At 37.3% G+C, this 18,847-nt stretch overlaps 1 protein-coding gene across 1 annotated transcript; it reads right to left on the reverse strand.

Annotated features, from left to right (window-relative positions):
- Window positions 1–27: 27 nt before the first annotated feature.
- On the reverse strand, window positions 28–17,037 carry LOC110683596 (toll-like receptor Tollo). The gene is made up of 10 exons (XM_021859995.1): window positions 16,686–17,037; window positions 16,527–16,598; window positions 16,344–16,436; window positions 16,164–16,245; window positions 16,000–16,056; window positions 15,181–15,245; window positions 15,006–15,101; window positions 14,707–14,793; window positions 14,514–14,594; window positions 28–2,463 (listed from the first exon to the last, which is right to left on the reverse strand). The coding sequence occupies exons 1-10, from the start codon at window positions 16,782–16,784 to the stop codon at window positions 1,690–1,692; spliced, it is 1,506 nt and encodes a 501-aa protein (XP_021715687.1). The 5' UTR covers window positions 16,785–17,037; the 3' UTR covers window positions 28–1,689.
- Window positions 17,038–18,847: the final 1,810 nt, after the last annotated feature.

Here is an 18,847-nt window from a genome sequence, read left to right on the forward strand (position 1 = left end):
CTACTTGTATTAAGGTCTGAGGAACTATTGAGCTAGAAAGCATTCCACTTCACAATTTCAAAACCAACTGGTATACTCTGCGCTTTTTAATAAGCAGGAGAAAAACAAATTTACACATTCTTCATAAGCCTATTTAGTACGATTAAGGGTAATAACATTATAAAACGACATATTTGCAAGAGGTGCAAGCCTTCTTTTCTCCAGGGACAGTATCAATTGCAAATTTGCAAGTGCTTTATCCTGGGTATTGATAAGATCTAAATATATGGAAGCACTTGTTACATCTCATTCTTCATTACTGTCACTAAATCAAATCAGGGGCTGTTTGGTTCGCACGGGATAAACGGAATGGTATTCAAAGAGAATGGAATGGAAAACCATTCCATTAGCATGTTAATCACCACCACCAATGGTCCACCATAGCACCATCACCAAGGACACCAACACCACCACACAACCCCCCTTTTCCTTCATTTTCCCACTTCTTCAGCTACCTCACTGCCCAGCCACCACCTTGTCGGAATTCCCCGGAGCCCGTCGCACCTCCCCCACCCCTCCCAACACATCTAGGATGGAATAACATTAACCTCTGTATAATAAAATCCAAATCTTCTTCCCATTTTCCTTCAACCCAAAGTGAAATTTACAAATATTTAAAAATAAAATTAAAAAAAAAAAAAGTTTTACTTCGATAAAATACTTTACTGTACAAATAAATAACAATCAAAGAAAGACCCAGTAAAGAAGAAGAAAGAGAAGTCTGCCATCATCACTATCTTTGTCTCTGCATTTTCGTCAGTGATTCACTTTGCAATTCCGGGCTGTTGTTGCTGCTGTTCATAGCCCAGATTGATTGTGTTTAGATCTGCTTTGGTGGGTGTTTCAATGGGTGGTGGTTGTGTCGAATTTGGGTGAGGTGGTTCACACAGGTGGATTTAGGGTGGTTTCGGTGGGGTGGTTTTCAAGGAGGGTGGGTTTTTTCCGGTGGGTATAGGGCGATTTGAAAGGCTGGTTATGCCAGTGAAGTTGGGTCGGTTGATGGTGGTGCTTATCGGCGGTCGGCGAGTGGCGGCGATGGCCGGGGGAGGGGCGACAAAGTGGCTAGGTGGTGGCTTTGCGGTGGGGGTAGGGTAGAAGGGTGGTTCCTGTGGTGGCTGATGTTGGCATGGTGGTGGCTGATGTTGGCTAGGGAATGGGAATGGAAAAGTCTAGGAGGGGGAGGGTGGGGAATCAATATAGAGGGATTTTGGGTGAACTCAAAAATAAAAATGGGTCAAGGGAATGATTGAATGTGACAAACAAACAACAACAAAGGGAATTCATTCCCTTTCCCTTTGATTATTAACCCCAACCAAACAGCCCCTCAATTCGGGTTAACACCAACTAGGATGGAAAGAATGATCCAGGAGAGAACCCATCAGATCATATAACTTGACCTCTATAGTGATACAGAAAACAGTTCGGTTCAATCAATAACTGAGCACAGTAAAAGAAGACAATTTAAGTCTGCACCTGCAGTACCTGCAACTTCAGTGTAAGCAAGATCTTTTAGCTGAGTGAGCTGAGCAAATGATACTCCGTACAACATACAAGTGATACTGGAATGGACCAACAAGAAAAGACTGAATTAGTTTCACATAGAGCTTGGCTTCAACAGAATGAATAGCTATGCTCGGACAATTTCACCAGTCACTCTTCAGCATCATTCCATGCTGATGGCCCGCCCAGCCCAATTTCTGGCATCAAGATCTGAAGCACAGAAGCTTCAGCACCTTTATTCTTGGTTTTCTTTTTCTTTGCTGGATAAGTAACCAGAGCACTAATTGTGTCAAACTTCCCAACACCTTGGCTGCCTCTACTTTGCCCGGTATTAGGATTCATACTCTCCGTGGCATCATAAGCTACAAGTTCTGCAAATGGAGTTTCCTTATCATCAATAACATCCAAATGTTCTACCTTTCTTTTTGATCTTTTATCATTCATAGTTTTGTCAGCCTTTAGCACTTGATCTTCTTTCTCCGCATGATCCTTCTTACGAACAATATGTGCCACATCAGGCTCCCCTTCAGCAACTTCACTTGATTTAGCTTTTCTAGAAATTTTCTGATCTCTTTTCTTGCCAAATGAAAAATCTTTCTCGTGAAATACATTGGCATTGAGTTCTAAATTTAAGTTCCCACTAGACTTTTCTGCCATAAAGTAGCTATCATCTTCAAGTACTCCAGTCTTTGCAAGCTCATGGTGATTATTCACCCCTTTTTGGTTCACCTGTTTATCAGAATTGGCATCTACACTGTTGTTGGAATTAGTAATCCAATGATTAACATCATCCTTTTTCTTTGAAGGTTTAAGCTCATTTCCTACACTAATCATGGCACACTCAACTTTCTGATCATTCTTAGAGCTCAACATATCCATCTTTTTAGAGTTGAGTATCTCCAAATTGGGAACTAGCCTTTTAACCTGCAATCATTTTTTTCCCCAAAACAATCAATTTCTCAATATACATTGAGTAGAACTAGAACCAAAGAAGAAGCTTGCAACAATAGATAATATAAAAAGCATCAGAAGCACCAGTGATCATATAATCAATCCAAAACTAACAATGGCTCAAACGAAATCAATTGGTGAATATATACTTAGTAATTCAATAAACGTTTGATTGTATGAGCACTTTTGTATGTTATGTCCCTTAGCGTTTGATTGTATGAGCTCTCTTCTTCCTTCCTCTTCTAGCTGCTACTGTACTAAACTCATCCCTTCAATATTTTCTCAATTTTTTTTCTCAAATCTGAAGTAAAGCTCATAGAGGATATGAATTATTGAGGAAGGAAGAAGACAGCAACATCAACTTAAAGGCAATTTAGTGTTTGTATATTATGATTTATGATTCCCGTCAAAAAAAATATTATGATTTATGATTGAAACAGAACTTTGCTAGCTATAAAATCATCCCTTCTTTTGCTAGCTTTAAGATTACATTACTTTGCTGACTATTACTAGCCTTAATTTCAATTGAAACAAAGTTACAAAACAATTACTAATGTATTAATAATATGTTCTTGGTATATCAGTTCCTTAATTTTAATTGTAACAGAATTTAATTCTTAGTCTAATTTTTTTTTTTTTCTTCCTAATTTCTCAATTAATAATTGTATATTTAACACTACTAAATTAGTGATAATGCAATATATATGAACCATATTGATATTCTGTTCATTCTATTTTAAATGTATGCAAATTTGCCTAGTAATGCCGACAGAGACTCTACTCCTACATCTTCTATGGACCCTATTAGTAAGCCTATCGTTAAGGAATTTAATGTCAATATCAATGATGAAATGGAGGAGGACGCTGAAGAAGATGAGGAAAATGATGTTGAGGAAATTCCTGCACCATCAAACACTAATGAAACTATTCGGGATCTAGTTCCTCCTACTGGCCCTTTTAAGAGAGCAAGACAATATGAGGTTTGGAAAGAACTTACTAACCCTGTATTAATTAATCAACAATGGTTTGTAAAATGTAAGCATTGTCTTGAAAAACTTAAAGTTCTTAAGTCTGGTAGTACTACTCACTATAGTCGTCACTTAAAAAAATGTGCAACAAGGCAAAGTAATTTGCGGAAACAATCAAAACTGAATTTTTTACCATCTGATTCTAGAGCCGGAACACTAAATTCTACTTTTGTTGTGCTTTTCATGGTGGTAAATTTGACATGCTTAAGATGAGGGAGGGTATTGCACATTGGATTGTCATGCATGAAAAACCTTTACAGTTGTTGAAGAGGAAAATTTTAATTTGATGTTGAAGAGAGAAATTCCACAATGGAAAAGTGTCTCTCGTCATACTATTAGAAACGATGCTTTTAAAACTTATGAGGTGGAAAGAAGAAGCTAAAAGAGTTGTTGAAGAGTATTGATAGGATTTCTTTGACTACTGATTTGTGGCGTTCAAGGCCCCAAAAAATTGAGTACATGGTTATTACTGCTCACTTTGTTGATCGTCATTGGAAACTTCAAGAGCGAATAATAAGCTTTGTTCATATACCTCCTCCTTGAAAAGGTAGAGATATAGCAAATTGTATCTTCAAGTGTTTAAAGGAGTGGGAAATTGAAAATAAATTAAGTGTTTCTCTTTAATTTATGTAATAAATTTATTTTAGCTTTTTTTTATACATGATTCTAATTGTGATATTTGTATCTTTTCTTAGATTTTCACAATTTCCATGGACAATGCTACGGCTAATGATTCTTGCATAGAGATATTAAAAGATACGTTTTCATCGGTAAAAGGTTGATTTGTGGAGGAATGTTGTTTCATGTGCGTTGTTGTGCTCACATTTTGAACATTATGGTTTAACATGGATTAAAGAAAGTGAAACTATCTCCGTGGTAGTGACCAAAGGTTACAAAAGTTTACCGAACTTGTTCAACAATTCAATCTCCCACATAGAAGATTGGTTCTCGGATGTAAGACTAGATGGAACTCTAACTTATGAAATGCTTGCTTGTGCGATCAAGTTCAAAGAGGTATTTCCTAGACTTGCTTTAGAGGATAGAGAATATGTTTATCGTCCTAGTGTTGATGATTAGCTTAAAATTGAGAAATTGCTTTTGAACTTTTAAAAGTGTTTAATGATGCTACTAATAATATATCTAGTCAGAATATCCAACATCCAATTTGTTTCTTGGTGAGGAGGGACATTTATTAATTGAAGGAAATGAAAAGTTTGATCTAGTGGAATGGTGGAAAGAAAAATCAATGAAGTATCGTGTGCTTTCTAGATTGGTCGTTGATATCTTAGCGGTTCCATAGCAACTATAGCATCGGAAGCTACAGTATATACATATATGTATATGTATATGTATATGTATATGTATATGTATATGTATATGTATATGTATATGTATATATATAGTATAATGTAACATTTTTTTATATATAATTTATAATTTGTATCTACTACAAGTCTACAAGTATTATTTAACTTAATACTATTATTTTGATTGTAGAATAACTTTGGAAAAAAAGAACCAAAAGAAATCATTCTTCCAATTTCCTAATGTTGAGGTACTGCACTTAATTTATAAGTTTTACATCTTATATATAAGTTTATTATTTATTAATTTGGATTCAAAATATATTATTTTTTGTAGGATTGCAACGAGCGTGGATGTTCATAAACAGAAAGTTAGCCGAAAGGTTGTTTGAGATAAATTAGCTTAAAGCTTTGTACAATCGTTAATGGCTTTAGGCCATCACTCTCAATTGTTAAGCTGTCAGACTGTGCAGCCCCTCACATACTCAAGACACATCGCAGCGCATCCCATACCAACCACTCTCCTCAGATAAGTTTTATCTGTCATTCACGCCCCCCCCCCCCCGAGTCATGATATTCCTGGAAGTCTGGAACAACATCGGCTTCACGCTTGAGTTCTGGGCTACTACCCTTTAGTTTTTGTCTGTCACGGCCCCCCCGTGAGTCATGATATGCCTGGAAGTCTGGAACAACATCGGCTTCACGCTTGAGTTCTGGGCTACTACCCTCCTCCCTTTGTACAGCAGGGGGTCATTTTCCACCGCATAGCCCGAAATAATTTCCCCTCTATCCACTGCGATTTTCAATCGCTGAATTTCGGTGTCCCCCTTAACCTCCTCCTCCAAGATATCCCAATCCACCCCTTGTGTGGTGATTAGATTCCCACATTCCGGGCTGCCATCATCCTCACCCCGCCGCGAAAGGGCGTCAGCCACCCGATTGGCTATACCCGGTTTTTATTGCAGTTTGAAATCAAACCCAATTAATTTCCTCACCCATTAGATATTCCATCCCCACTTCCCTTTGTTGAGCAATGTACTTCAAGCTTTGTTGATCGTTACGCACAACGAACTTTCTACCAAGTAGGTAGTGCTTCCACTTTTAAACCGCCAAACACACCGCCATAAGTTCTTTCTCATAGATGGATTTGCTACGACCCCCTGGGCCAAGAACCTTGCTATAAAAGTCTACGAACCTTCCCTCCTGCATCAATACCGCTCCCAATCCATAGCCTGAAACGTCCCATTCCACCACAAACAGCTTCTCGAAGTTCGGCATAATAAGCACAGGGGAGGTGACCATAGCTTCTTTCAATTTGATGAATGCCTTCTCAGCTTGTTTTGACGAACCAAAGCTGTCTTTTTTAAGTTGATCGGTTAAAGGCAGGGCTATGAGGCCATATTGCCGAAGGAACTTTTGGTAATATCTAGTTAGGCCCAAAAACCCTCTTAGTTCTCTTATAGACTTGGGAGTGGGCCAACTCACCATAGAACTCACCTTTTCTTAGTCCACTGCTACCCCTTCTTTGGAGATGACGTGGCCCACGTATGCCACCACTTCTTTTCCAAATTCACACTTTTTCAAATTTGCAAATAAAGTGTGATCCTTAAGTAAAGCTAGCACCTCACGAAGATGATCAACATGCGCCTCCTTGCTCTTGCTATACACCAAGATGTCATCATAAAATACAAGAACAAACTGTAAAAAAGGACGGAACACTTCATTCATGGGCGATTGAAAGGTGGTCGGGGCATTAGTCGACCCGAAAGGCATTACTAGGAACTCGTAATGGCCCTCGTGAGTCCTAAACGCCGTCTTGTGGGTGTCCTCCATATTTGTTGGTATCCAACCTTAAGGTCGAGTTTAGAGAACACATGTGCTTTTGAAATTGGGGATAGCGGTATGGGCGCACGCTAACCGGATTGCTCGTTTCTTTTAACACTATTGCATGTTTGTGGCCCCTCGAAGGTGGCAGCCCTTTCGGATCTTCGAACACCCCTTCAAACTCCTTCAAGACTGGCTGTAAAAACTCGAGGGTCCCCTCTCCTTGTTTCTTTTAACACTATTGCATGTTCGTGGCCTCTCGAAGGTGGCAGCCTTTTTGAACACCCTTTCAAACTCCTTAAAAACTCGGGGGTCCCCTCTCCTTGTTTCTCAACTTCTCCTTCCAGCTTGTTTAATTCCACAAGCAATCCTCTCTTTTCTTTTCTCGAGTGTACGAATCATAGATTTCAATGCTAGTGGGTGTAAGACTCGGGTCACCACAAATTTTCACTGTTTTACCCCTTATCTCGAAGCTCATCTCCTGCAATTTCCAGTTGGTCTTGCCCCTAATTTTTCTAGCCATTGAACTCCTAATATCACATCAAAATTACCAAGTTGCAAAGGCAAAAAATCTTCTACCACTTCTACTTCGTCACTCAACTTCAAACCAACTTGCGTGCACTGCCCTTGCCCCCTTATGGCCTCGCCGTTTCCTAAAGACACCCTAAAAGAGCTATTTCCAGTCACGGTTAAACCGAGTTTCTCTACGGCTTGGATGGATATAAAATTATAGGTGGCCCTGGGATCAATCATCACCACCACCGCGTTCCCCTTAATGATTCCGGTGAGCTTCATTGTCTTGGGGTTGGTGATTTCGACAATGGAATTCATCGAAATGGTTGCAGGTATCTCCCCTTCTTCATCCCCTGGCGTTTCCAAAACTTAAAGCTCCCCCTCTTCCTGGAGTACCTCCTCTTCAACGAGTAGGACACTTAGTCTCTTTGGCGGCACAGAAGTGGTTGAGGCCCGTCCACAGGCGTCGCACCGGAAACATAGGCCTTTCGCCTTTTTATCCGCAATTTCTCTTTCTGTCAAACGCCGAACTTCGCCGTTAAATCATGAAGTGCTGGGGTTGCTGCGATTCTGGTAGGACTGGGGCTGGGCTTTGCATATGGGTAATTTTGGTTTGGGTTGGAGTTGTAAGGGTTTGAGTTTGGGTTATGTGTTTGGGTGTTTGTGAATGTGGTATGGGCTGCCCAACACCAAGTACAGTTGAGGCTGGGCTCTTGTATGAGTACGGACGAGGTTTGGAGTAAATCCCACCCGTTTTCTTCAAGGTGTTAACCCGATTTCTTTCTTCGACCCGGATTGCCAAAACCATGGCGTCCTCTAGGGTTAACGTGTTTAACATTCGGATCTCGGCTTTTATCTCCTCTTTTAACCCATTGATGAACTAGCCCTTCATCAAGCTCTCAGTTATATCCATTAACGGCAAAGCTTTCTTTATAAACTCCCTCCTGTACTCCACCACGGTGGTCGAGTGTGTCACGGTGAGCCATTTCTCGTGTAGTGTCCCGAAGTTCACCTGTCTAAATTGACTTAACACCTGTCCTTTCAGATCTTCCCATCCTATCAACGGCCGGCGACGGCTTTCCCATTGATACCATCGTAGGGCATCACCATCCATCGCCACCACAGCGGCTTGTAGCTTCTCTACCTCCAACAACCGGTAAAATTGGAAGTATTGTTCACTCTGGAGTATCCACTCATCGAGGTTCGGGCCTTCGAAATCCGGCATGTCCAAACTTCCTGTACCTCCAATTGTTACGCCCTTCCTGGCCGTCGCCGTTGTGTGGGAACCCACCTCCCGCTCCCAGCTACCAAAGCAATTTTTCGTTGAACCCCCCCATTTCTCAGCGACGGCTCGTTAAATCCACTTGTACTCAACGGGGCTCGTTGTAGCCTCCGACGTTCAGTGGTTGTTCAACCTCGTCTCCCACCACTACAGGTGTTTTGCCCAGATTTTTGATGGTGGAGAGCATTCCTCGTATTTCATCAAAAAAAATTTGTCTTGTTTGCTCGTCATTAGCGCGTTTTGTTGGTTTTGGTCTTTGCGGAAGCGGTCTACTCGCCTTCACCTGCCACACATCGTCAATGGCCGCTCTGTTCTTACGTGCCTCTTCTTCCTGACCTTTCATCAGGATCTCCTGCAGCGAGTTCGCTCCATCCCCCATCTTTTCTGAGATCTCTTCTACTTGTTCTTCAAGCGCCGCAACACGCTCCTTAGTGGCGTCGAGGCCATCGTGGCTCTGATACCAAATGCAACGAGCATGGATGTTCACAAACAAAAAGTTATCCGAAAGGTTGTTTGAGATAAATTAGCTTAAAGCTTCGTACAATCGTTAATGGCTTTAGGCCATCACTCTTAATGTTTCCTCATACAATTTCTGAATGCTTTCCTTCTACTACTCTTCTACTATTTATACTACTGCTTTACTACATAATGGACAAAAGCCTTAATTACTACTTTACTACTTTCAATCTCTTGCTGAGTTACCAAGGTGAAAATCAGTCCTGCTGTGCCCACTTAACCGTTGCTTGTGTTGGTAGTGGGAGGGTGTTATGTTGCAGTTGTGTTGGTAGTAGGGTGGTGGTATGCTGCTGTTGTCTTTTGTCTTCTGGTGGAGGTTGTTGGTGCATTGCAAGGATATTGGAGAAGATTGAAGGAAGATTTGCAACCAAAGACAAATTGAAGAAAAAAATGATGCCCTGTATTCATTTTCTTTGGTTATGTGATAAATTTGTTAATGATTGTAGTACTTAATTTAAGGTTCTAATTGTTTGTTGTGTAAGAATTTGAATTTGTAAAACATTTTTTCCATTAGATTTTATTTGGTATTTTTAAAAAAATTATGTATGTAAAAATAAGTAGTTTATATTAGTTGAAAATATTAAATAGTCAAGTTACAACTAAAAAAAATAAAAATTAAATAAATTAGACGAGCAGATGACAAGCCGAGCTATCGAGCTTAGCGAGTTACGAGCCATTGCAGATTTGCAAAATAAACGATCACGAGTCTAACACTAACTTACCGAGTAACGATCACAAGTCGAGCACGATGTCACGAGTCATCTCCCCTGCTAACCATGGGCGTCATTTGGGTCACTAGGCAACCGAGCATAAACGTGTCTAGGGGGCTTGCCCACTTCCCTCTAAAGAGCTTTATTTTGATCTGGTGCTATTTTCCTAGTGAACACCCTAAGTGACAGTAACACAATAATGAGTCATTTGGAGACCCAAACGAAGTCCAAATGGACCCAAATTAAGGGGTCCACCGTATTTTGATCCAAGGAAGACCATGGTGGTGTCGGTTTTTCGAGACGAGGTTCCGCAGTACAAGTTTTGGCTACAGGTAGCCCGAAAAACGCGAGATGCTTCTAGAAGGTTCCAGAGCTATCTATAAGGTTATTTGGAAGACTATTCTAAAGTGGATGAATCTAGAATAATCAAGGAAGGTCTGGTGCATAGTAGGAGTCTTCTAGGTTCTTCTACATATGTACATAACTCTTGTAAAGTTCTAGAATGTTCTAGGTTAGTCCTTAACATTTTAGGCTTAGATGTGTGTAGAACCTCCATGTATGTATGTTCTTAAGAAGGTGGGAACTCTCTAGATACTTGTAGTCTAGAACCTTCCATTTGAGGAGGTTAGGAATATTCTAGATACAGCTTGTAGCTAGGATGGAGCACTATAAATAGGCTCATTTGTACATTCAGTTAGCATTCCAAAAGCACTTGTGTTCTCTTGCAACTCAATCCTTTCCTTCAAACACTTAGAGAGTGTGAGGAAAACCAAGGCACGAGGGTGCCAAGTGAGTAGTCGGGCATACTAGCAAGGGTGATAGCTTGTGCTCTATTGTCTACGACACTTAGTCGTTAATTCAGACTACGGCACTAAGGGAGAGTGCTTAGTCAACCAAAGGGGTCTTGTTAGCACCAAGGGGTTGTGCTAGCAAACATATTTTAGTAGCACAAAGGGTTGTGCTACGTGGGCACAAGGAGTAGTGCCAAGGGAGAAAGCCTGACTCGTCTTACGACAAGGAGTGGCGCCAGTGTGTGACTAGGGCAAAGTAATTGGCACGTGACAACAAGCTCTAGTTTTCGATCACGAGTCGAGCACCCCCTAGCTTGTGATCGACTCGCTCGATTAGCACCCCTACTCATATTTCCGCTATGCCTTTCAACAGACCATGAAAGCATTACACACAGCAACAGTGAAGAGCCCAAAAATAGGAGAAAAATTGTTAGTGAAGAAGAGAGTGAAAAGGGAGAAGATTATTTAATTTGGTTAAAGGAGTACTTTGAAGAACATTTTTTGTGGAAAGAGGCATTTTATTTCAAAGTAATAAATTAATTATATCCTTTCTTTCTCAACATTTATAATTTTAGAACACCTATTGTTTAATTGATGATTAAAAGGGGAAATTCTTGGATTTATAAACGCCTCAAAGCCATTATCTAGAAGTAATGCATGCGCCCCGCTGCCATGCCCCCAAGGACATGTGTCGTAGGCTAAGTGCCATAATTCGAGTGTTTTAAAATTGGATCATAAGGCACACTCTAAAGGGTTCATCATGATAACAAGATCTACATTTGTGATGCACGGAAACGGCAGTGACGTACCGTGTCCGAAACGTTTCGGAAACGTATCACGTTTCGAAACGGTTGTGCAAGTTTCCTAATTCTTGAATACGTCTCTCATAATTTGGAAGTTTGGAAACCCTTGGGAAACTTAATTATCAGTATAAATAGGCGTTTCCACTTAAAAAGGCAATTAAACCCTTGATTTTACAATTTACATATTACGAGCAGCAAAGCAGCGAACTCCATAGTTGTCGTTTCCATAGTTGTCGTTTCCATGAAGACCCTTGTTTGCCGCCGTCACCGCCTTGTCGGAACAACGTTGAGGTAATTATCAATTACCACCGGTCGAGTTCTGTATTTTGGTTTCAATTTTGATTTCTGTGTCATACTACCGATCGATTTTTGTATTTGGTTATAGTTTTGAATCTTTTGATTTTGATATTAGTACCACTTTTTTATTTAATTATGTATTGATATTGCAATAGTCATATCAGCGCCAATTGATATAAGTACTACTTTTTGTTTTGTATTCTCAACCTTACTTCATGATTGCCTTGATTAAATGTTTATTGGTTGGCAGTGATATTGATATTAGTACTACTTTTTATTTAATTTTTTAATGTATCTTTTCAAGCACTTCAATTACGTATAATTGTATATACTGGGGTAGTGGAGTAGAATACACGTGTTTTACAATTTCTATGCTTTATTGGTTATTGAGAATATAATTAATTGAGCAATTATATATATAACTATATATCAAGCATGAGAAGTTTATTAAAACTTATTGTCGTTGATTATCAATTTATTATAATGGCTAATCTTGAGTTTGAAACAAGTCAAACAACAAATAATCCCTCTGAAAAAAAAAAAAATAAATAAATTCATTGACGAAAATAGTCCCTTTTGGAAATATGTAACTAAGGTTGAGAAGGTTGGGGGGAAGGTGGAAATACGTTGTGGATTTGTGATTTATGTGGTGGTAATTATCAAGGAACATACACTAGAGTTAGGAGTCATTTGTTTGGTATTAAGGGAAAAGGAATTGTGAAGGAGAATATACACTTATGCAACCCATCAAAAAATACATGGAAGGAGAAAGGAGTTACTATTGTTTCTGATGGTTGAAGTGACCCACAAAGAAGAGCCTTAATTAATTTTATGGCTACTTCTGGATGTGGTCCAATATTTATTAAATCTGTTTATTGTTTTGGTGAGGTTAAAGACAAACATTTTATTGCTGATCTTATGAAACAAGTAATTAATGAGGTTGGAGCTATGAATGTTGTTCAAATAATTACTAATAATGCTCCAAATTGCAAAGGTGCCGAAGAAATCATTGAGAGCAGATATCCATAGATCTCTATTGGACACCTTGTGTTGTCCATACTTTAAACCTTACTTTGAAAAACATTTGTGCTCCAAAAAATTTAGATTCTAATCAAGAAACATATGATGAGTGTCATTGGATTACTGAAATTCATGACTCTTAGTATGAGATTGGCCATATTTAACAAATACTGAAGTTACTTTTTGATACTCGTTTTGCTTTAGTGGTGGTTATGCTTAAGAGATATTCGTCGTGCTCTTGAAACAATGGTAGTAAGTGAGGAATGGGCGAGTTATAGAGAAGATGGTCAAGGTAAGGCTAGGTTTGTGAAAGAAAAGGTAAGTGATGCATGATGGGAGAAAGTAGATTACATTGTTGCCTTTACTGACCTATATATGACATGATTAGGATTTGTGATACTGACAAACCAACTTTGCATTTAGTGTATGAGATGTGGGATACTATGATTGATAAGGTGAAGCTTGAAATTTATACTCATGAAGGCTTGTAACATGATCAACAATCTGACTTCTATGAAGTAGTTCTTAAAATTTTGGTATCACGTCGGGAAAAAAGCACCACCCCTCTTCATTGTTTAGCTCACTCATGAAACCCTAGAGTATTTTTACTCCATTTATTACTTTAATTATTTTTTTTATCTTTAAAAATTTTGTATTGCATTGATAACACTATGAAATTGATTTTATTTTCAGGGTTTTATAGTGATGCATGGCTTCATGAGGATCCTAATAGAGTATCACCTCATAGAGATGCAAAAATATCTTAAGGGAGAATTAAGTGTTTCAAAAGCTTTTTCCAGATCCTCAAGATTTTAAACAGGCTACGGAAGAATTTGGTATGTTTAATTTCAATTCGGGACTATATGCGGGTGGAGAGAACTTATATTGTAGAAGCACCATGGATCCTATACTCTGGTGGGCAAGTTTTAGTTCATCTACTCCTATTATACATGCATTGGCTTTAAGAGTTCTTGGACAACCTACTTCATCATCATGTTGTGAACGCAATTGGAGCACATACAATTTTATTCATTCACTATGAAGAAATAAGTTAACACCACAACGAGCTGAGGATTTGGTTTATATTTATAAATTATAACAATCTTCGACTTCTATCAAGATTCAAGAAACACAAAGGAATACAAAGATGAGAAAACACGGATGTGGGATATAGGTGGTGATCAATTTGATAGCATGGAAGAAGGGGGATTTCTTAAGTTTGTCGAGCTTTCTCTTGATGAACCAGAATTGGAATCTGAGTTTTGTTCGAATGACATTCTTAGTTTTAAAAGGCGTAAGGCGCACCTAGGCACATCTTTTTCCCTTTTTGGGGAGGGTACTCTGAGTAGTGGGTACCTTGTAGGACCTCGACAAATGAATACACGCGCCTTCATACAAAAGGCGCTCGCCTTCACCTTGCAAAGTTAATATTAATTAAAAAGATTCATAATAAATTAAATAATGATATATGTAAAATGTCCATCATTCTTCAATTTATAACTTAAATGTTAGTTATTTTCTTTTCGAGGTGCAAAGGCGCATGAGGCACGCTTTTTAAAACCAAGAAGACACTATTTAGACCAATTAGATTTTAATACTTTTATCTTTATCATAAGCTTTTTAGACTTAAAAGACTAAGTATTAGTTTGTTTTTATTTCTTGCAATTAGTTATTTTATTCTAATTAAATGTCTTTTTAATTATTATTTTTCGTGTCCCCGTTTCCCATAATTTTAAAATTTCCGTTTCTGTTGCCCGTTTCCGTGCAACCTAAATCTACATTAACCAAGTGCAACACACAACCCATGTACTAGGTAAATCATGTTTTTCCAAATTAATTATTCACCCAACTGGGCCCATGAACATCGGTAGAGTAAGTGGCTTCTGTGAATGCAAACATACATTTCTAAAGACTTACAAAAATAAGTGTTATTACCTTTTTTATGAGCTTGGCCTTCTCAGCTATTGGATTTCCATGTAGGTTAAGGTTTTTCAAGTTATGCAATGAAGAAAGTACCTGCAAATGTGCCAAAACCATGATCCAATTATCACAAATGAGTAAATGACTCAAGAAGACATTGTTAGACCTCCAGTAGGTTTAGGTTTTTTAAGTTATGAGAACTGCATACCTCCAGGTCAGACCACCTTGAAATCATGTTATTTCCTAAGTCAAGAATTTGGAGTTTCTTACTATAAGCCAGCCCCTCGGGAAGAGTCTGTCCAAAGATAATATGAGATACAAATTGGTAAGTAATATTGTGCATTCTAACTAAATTAATGGGGACAGAAGACAAAGTAAATCCAGAATAATATAAAGATAAACATATTGTAGCAACCCCATACAAACTCTACTTAGCGAGAAACATATATATAGGCATAGAAATGGTTGAATTAAAACTCTGGAAGAGACAAGAAGTCAAGCATACACCTTAATATCATTATGAGCAAGGCGCAGTTGTTGAAGTCCAGTGCAAGCCTTGATTGAATTGTCAATATCTTCTAGTTGGCAGTTAGAGAGAGAAATCTGAAGTGCCATGTAAGAAAATTACAACCTAGCCTAGTGGATGCTCTGAAATGATATTATTGTATTTAAATCTGCTCACCTTTACAATCGATTTCTGCTTGGCCAGTGAATTGCCTACTGTACGAATTGGATTTCGAGATAGAACTACAATGAAGATAAACAAGCCAAGTATAGGAAACTTGGTTCAATTAGTCATATTATTTCGTTTAAAACTGAATTGATGCAAATAGGCAAGCTTCAATATAATCATTGCAATAAAGCAAGGCAAACACCAAATTCATCTAGATATGCCAATGACTGGCTGTAATGAATCAGGTTAGCAGATGAAGCATAAACAGAGTAATTAAGCAATTATCAGATTCTAAGCAGGGGAAAAGTAAAATAAAGTGGACATTTTGATAGACAAATGAATGGTTGGGTACACCAACCTAAGAGTTCAAGGGGCTTAGTTCTCTCCCAAACAGAAAACTGCACAATCCCAATGATTCTCTCTCTCCCAACTTTTCCTTTTTTATCACAATCACAGCCTTCCCTTAATTCTAACCCTCTATCAGCCACCTTGAATTCCCCTCTACTGGATTAAAAGTGACTCGCCTGTAATACTCCTATCTTTACATCTACCATAAGGCAGCAGGAAAGGAGACCTAGGAGGAGTCATCACAGGGACATTGGAATATGATATGACAGTCTTAAAGAAACAAACACAAAGCCAAAAACACAAGAAAACAAGGCGAAATTACAATCACATTACATAATTAGGATACTGCACTATAAACCATATAATAAAAGCCTAAATATATGGAGAAAGAACTAAAAATTTATGCAGATGTCAATATTGAAAGAAACAGAAGATATATCATCCATGAAGCAGATAAATGATTGAGCAACAGAAAGTTACCAAGAGTATTCAATTCAATTAGTTGGTCAAGGCCAGATATTGATCCAATATCATTGTCTGCAAAAGATGTAGAGAGAATGAAGCAATTAAAGATACATTCCTTCTTTGAATATTCGTGGACAAAATGAGTTAAATCAAAAGTTGAGTGAGATGTAAGAACTCACCGTTTAATATCAAAGCACGTAACTTAACGAGATTTTTCACCTCGTCCATAGATTTAAGTTTATTTCTTCCAGCATTAAACACCTAATTAACCAGAATACACGAAAAAAAGGTATATTAAAACAGGCGATTACATAGTACAAAAAAGGATTCTATGATTAAACAGTAGAAAAAAAAATTACAGCGAGATTAGTGAGGGCTTGGATGCCATTCAAGTTGAGAAGCTTGTTTTGTTGCACAGATAACCATTTCAAATTGTAGCACGACTCCAAACCCTACAAAAATTGCAATTGTAAATCAGAAGAAAAACAAATAAAAATAAAGAGTGATGTTGAATTACAATTAAAAAAAAATGTGTAATGAACCTTGAGTGAAGTTAAACTGTTGAATGAGAGGTCAAGTCTCTGGAGTTTGTTGAAATCGCTTAAGCAAGAAACCTGAAACCAATTGAAGACTTTGATTAGACGAAAGTCCGAAAATGGAGATAACCCCAAATTGAAGATACGGGAGATTGGAGTCCGTACAGATGAGAGTGCTTTGTGAGTAAGAGATAGTGAGGTTTTGGAGTCGGACTTATCACTGTTGTTGTCTCTAAGGATGTCCTCCTTCTTCAACTCACCCATGTTTCACTCCTTTCCTCAGTTCCTCTTCTCCTCTCTTCCCCTCTCTTCCTGCCCTCACCATAAACCCTATTCTAAAACCCTACCCATTACAGTCTTTTCCTTTTCCTTTTTTTTTTCACGGCAAAACAATGAATTTTTTTTATTTTTTTTTTTTTGAGGGACGGCAAAACAATGACCTTGTGCCGCCTAATGATTATAAACCACTGGACTAGATCTCGTGTCATGTTTTTCACACTTGGTTACACAATGTCAATGTAAAACTACATTTAAATAAGAGTATAAAAAACAATGACTACATATTATAATTCAAACTTTCTTTTTTATACTTATTTCACATTATAAAAAAAAATTAATTTGCTAATTATGTTAGATTGAAAGATTATATTCATGATTTTTTTACTAATTAATAATAATTATATACATTAAAAAAAACAATTACTTATATAGAAATCGAATGATATTTGAAACCTGAACAAAACTGGTTCAAAGGAAAAAAAAAATAGCTAATTTACTTTGAAGTCAATAATTTAGCTAGTTTTGGAATTAAAATTCATAATTAGCCATCGAATGATATGATTAGAGGTGTTCCTAAATCGGTCCGGACCGAAAAAATGGACCAGACCAGACCGAATTCATTTTTTCGGTCTTCGGTCCGGTCCAAAATCCTATTAAAACCGGTTTTGGACCGGACCGATTTTTTATTAAAAATATGTGTGAAACGGTAGATAATGGTTAAAATTATCCTTAAAAAGCTTAGTAAACTTTATAAGGCTTTTTGCACTAAACATACAAAAAAAGACGTAAATGACATTACAAATTACAATATAGTTTTTTCAATAATTTTTTTGTGTTTTCCTTAACTTTATTTAAAATTTAGTATTCTTTTTAAAAAAAATTCTTAAATCGGTCAAAGCGGTCTGGTCCGAGTTTTAGACCGATTCTTTTGGTCCGGTCCGGTCCGGGTTCGGTCCTAAATAAATCGGTCCGGTCTTCGGTTCTTAAAATTTTAATTTTCGGTCTTCGGTCCAATCTGAGTCGATCCGGTCTTGGACCGATGAACAGCACTAGATATGATTAGATATCTAAGTTGGTAAATATATTATTTTACGATTGTTTTTCTAAATTTTGGGAAAAAATATTTTGCTTATATTCCCTATCATTTTTTTTCAAAAGTTTTTTTTTAAAAAAATATATATATACTTAAAACACACCAGAATATGACATGTGTCATTGCTGATGTGCCTTTTAGTATATAGTTATTGATTATTGATTTTTGTTGTCACGTGACATTTTCGTAACTATCAATCAGTAATCAATCAATCAATTTATATATCTATCTATCTATAATATTATAGATAGATAGATAGATATACTAAAATAACAACCGTTGACATCATGCTAGACATGTCAAGTTGTTATTAAAATTTTTCCTCCAAAATTATTCATGATAACATTATTTTACGCCTTTTATTTTAATTTTTTTGAAAGCTCATGCTTTTTAAAAAAAATACTTTTGATTAGCTATATTACTATTAGTATCAATTTCGGAAAAACAATCTAAATAATTTTATTTTGCTTCCTCAGCTACCCCTTTCATCATTCAATTTTTCTATAACCTCTATTTTTTTTTTAATATTTGATGTAATATTTTATTTTAGGATTTCTATAAATTTTTATACGAAAAAAATAATAAACAAATTTAGAAAATTTTATTTGTTCAAAGTGTGCATCGCACAGAATAATCTAGTAATTTACATAGATACACTAGCAAAGACATGTGTCATCTTATGGTGTGTCTTCTTTTTTTTTTTGGAAATAAAGAAATTAGAAAAAAAAAATTATATAGAAATATAACGATTACCTTTTTTTAAAAATACAGTAAAGAGTATTACTTTTTTTCCCTAAACCTAAAAAAGCACCAAGCATCATTTTTTTCCCTTCCTTATGAATAGTGCTCTGACCATATTGCCCCTGTATTTGTTCTTGATAATTCCTTATGAATAGTGTGCTCCCCGAATTGCCCTCATAAATATGTCATGTGTTGCTGAAGATTTCTGCCCAAA

The sequence above is a fragment of the Chenopodium quinoa genome, unplaced genomic scaffold (genome assembly GCF_001683475.1).
Source record: "Chenopodium quinoa cultivar QQ74 unplaced genomic scaffold, ASM168347v1, whole genome shotgun sequence".
Classification (NCBI taxonomy): domain Eukaryota; kingdom Viridiplantae; phylum Streptophyta; class Magnoliopsida; order Caryophyllales; family Amaranthaceae; genus Chenopodium; species Chenopodium quinoa.

What these genes read in the sequence shown, in the direction of transcription:
- LOC110683596 (XM_021859995.1), bottom strand. Translation starts at nt 16,784, where the DNA reads ATGGGTGAGTTGAAGAAGGAGGACATCCTTAGAGACAACAACAGTGAT. An exon ending in AATTGAATTGAATACTCTTG is followed by an intron (nt 15,246 to 15,999) that starts GTAACTTTCTGT and finishes TCTTCATTGTAG; the next exon opens with TTCTATCTCGAAATCCAATT. An exon ending in TTGCTCATAATGATATTAAG is followed by an intron (nt 14,794 to 15,005) that starts GTGTATGCTTGA and finishes ATCTTTGGACAG; the next exon opens with ACTCTTCCCGAGGGGCTGGC.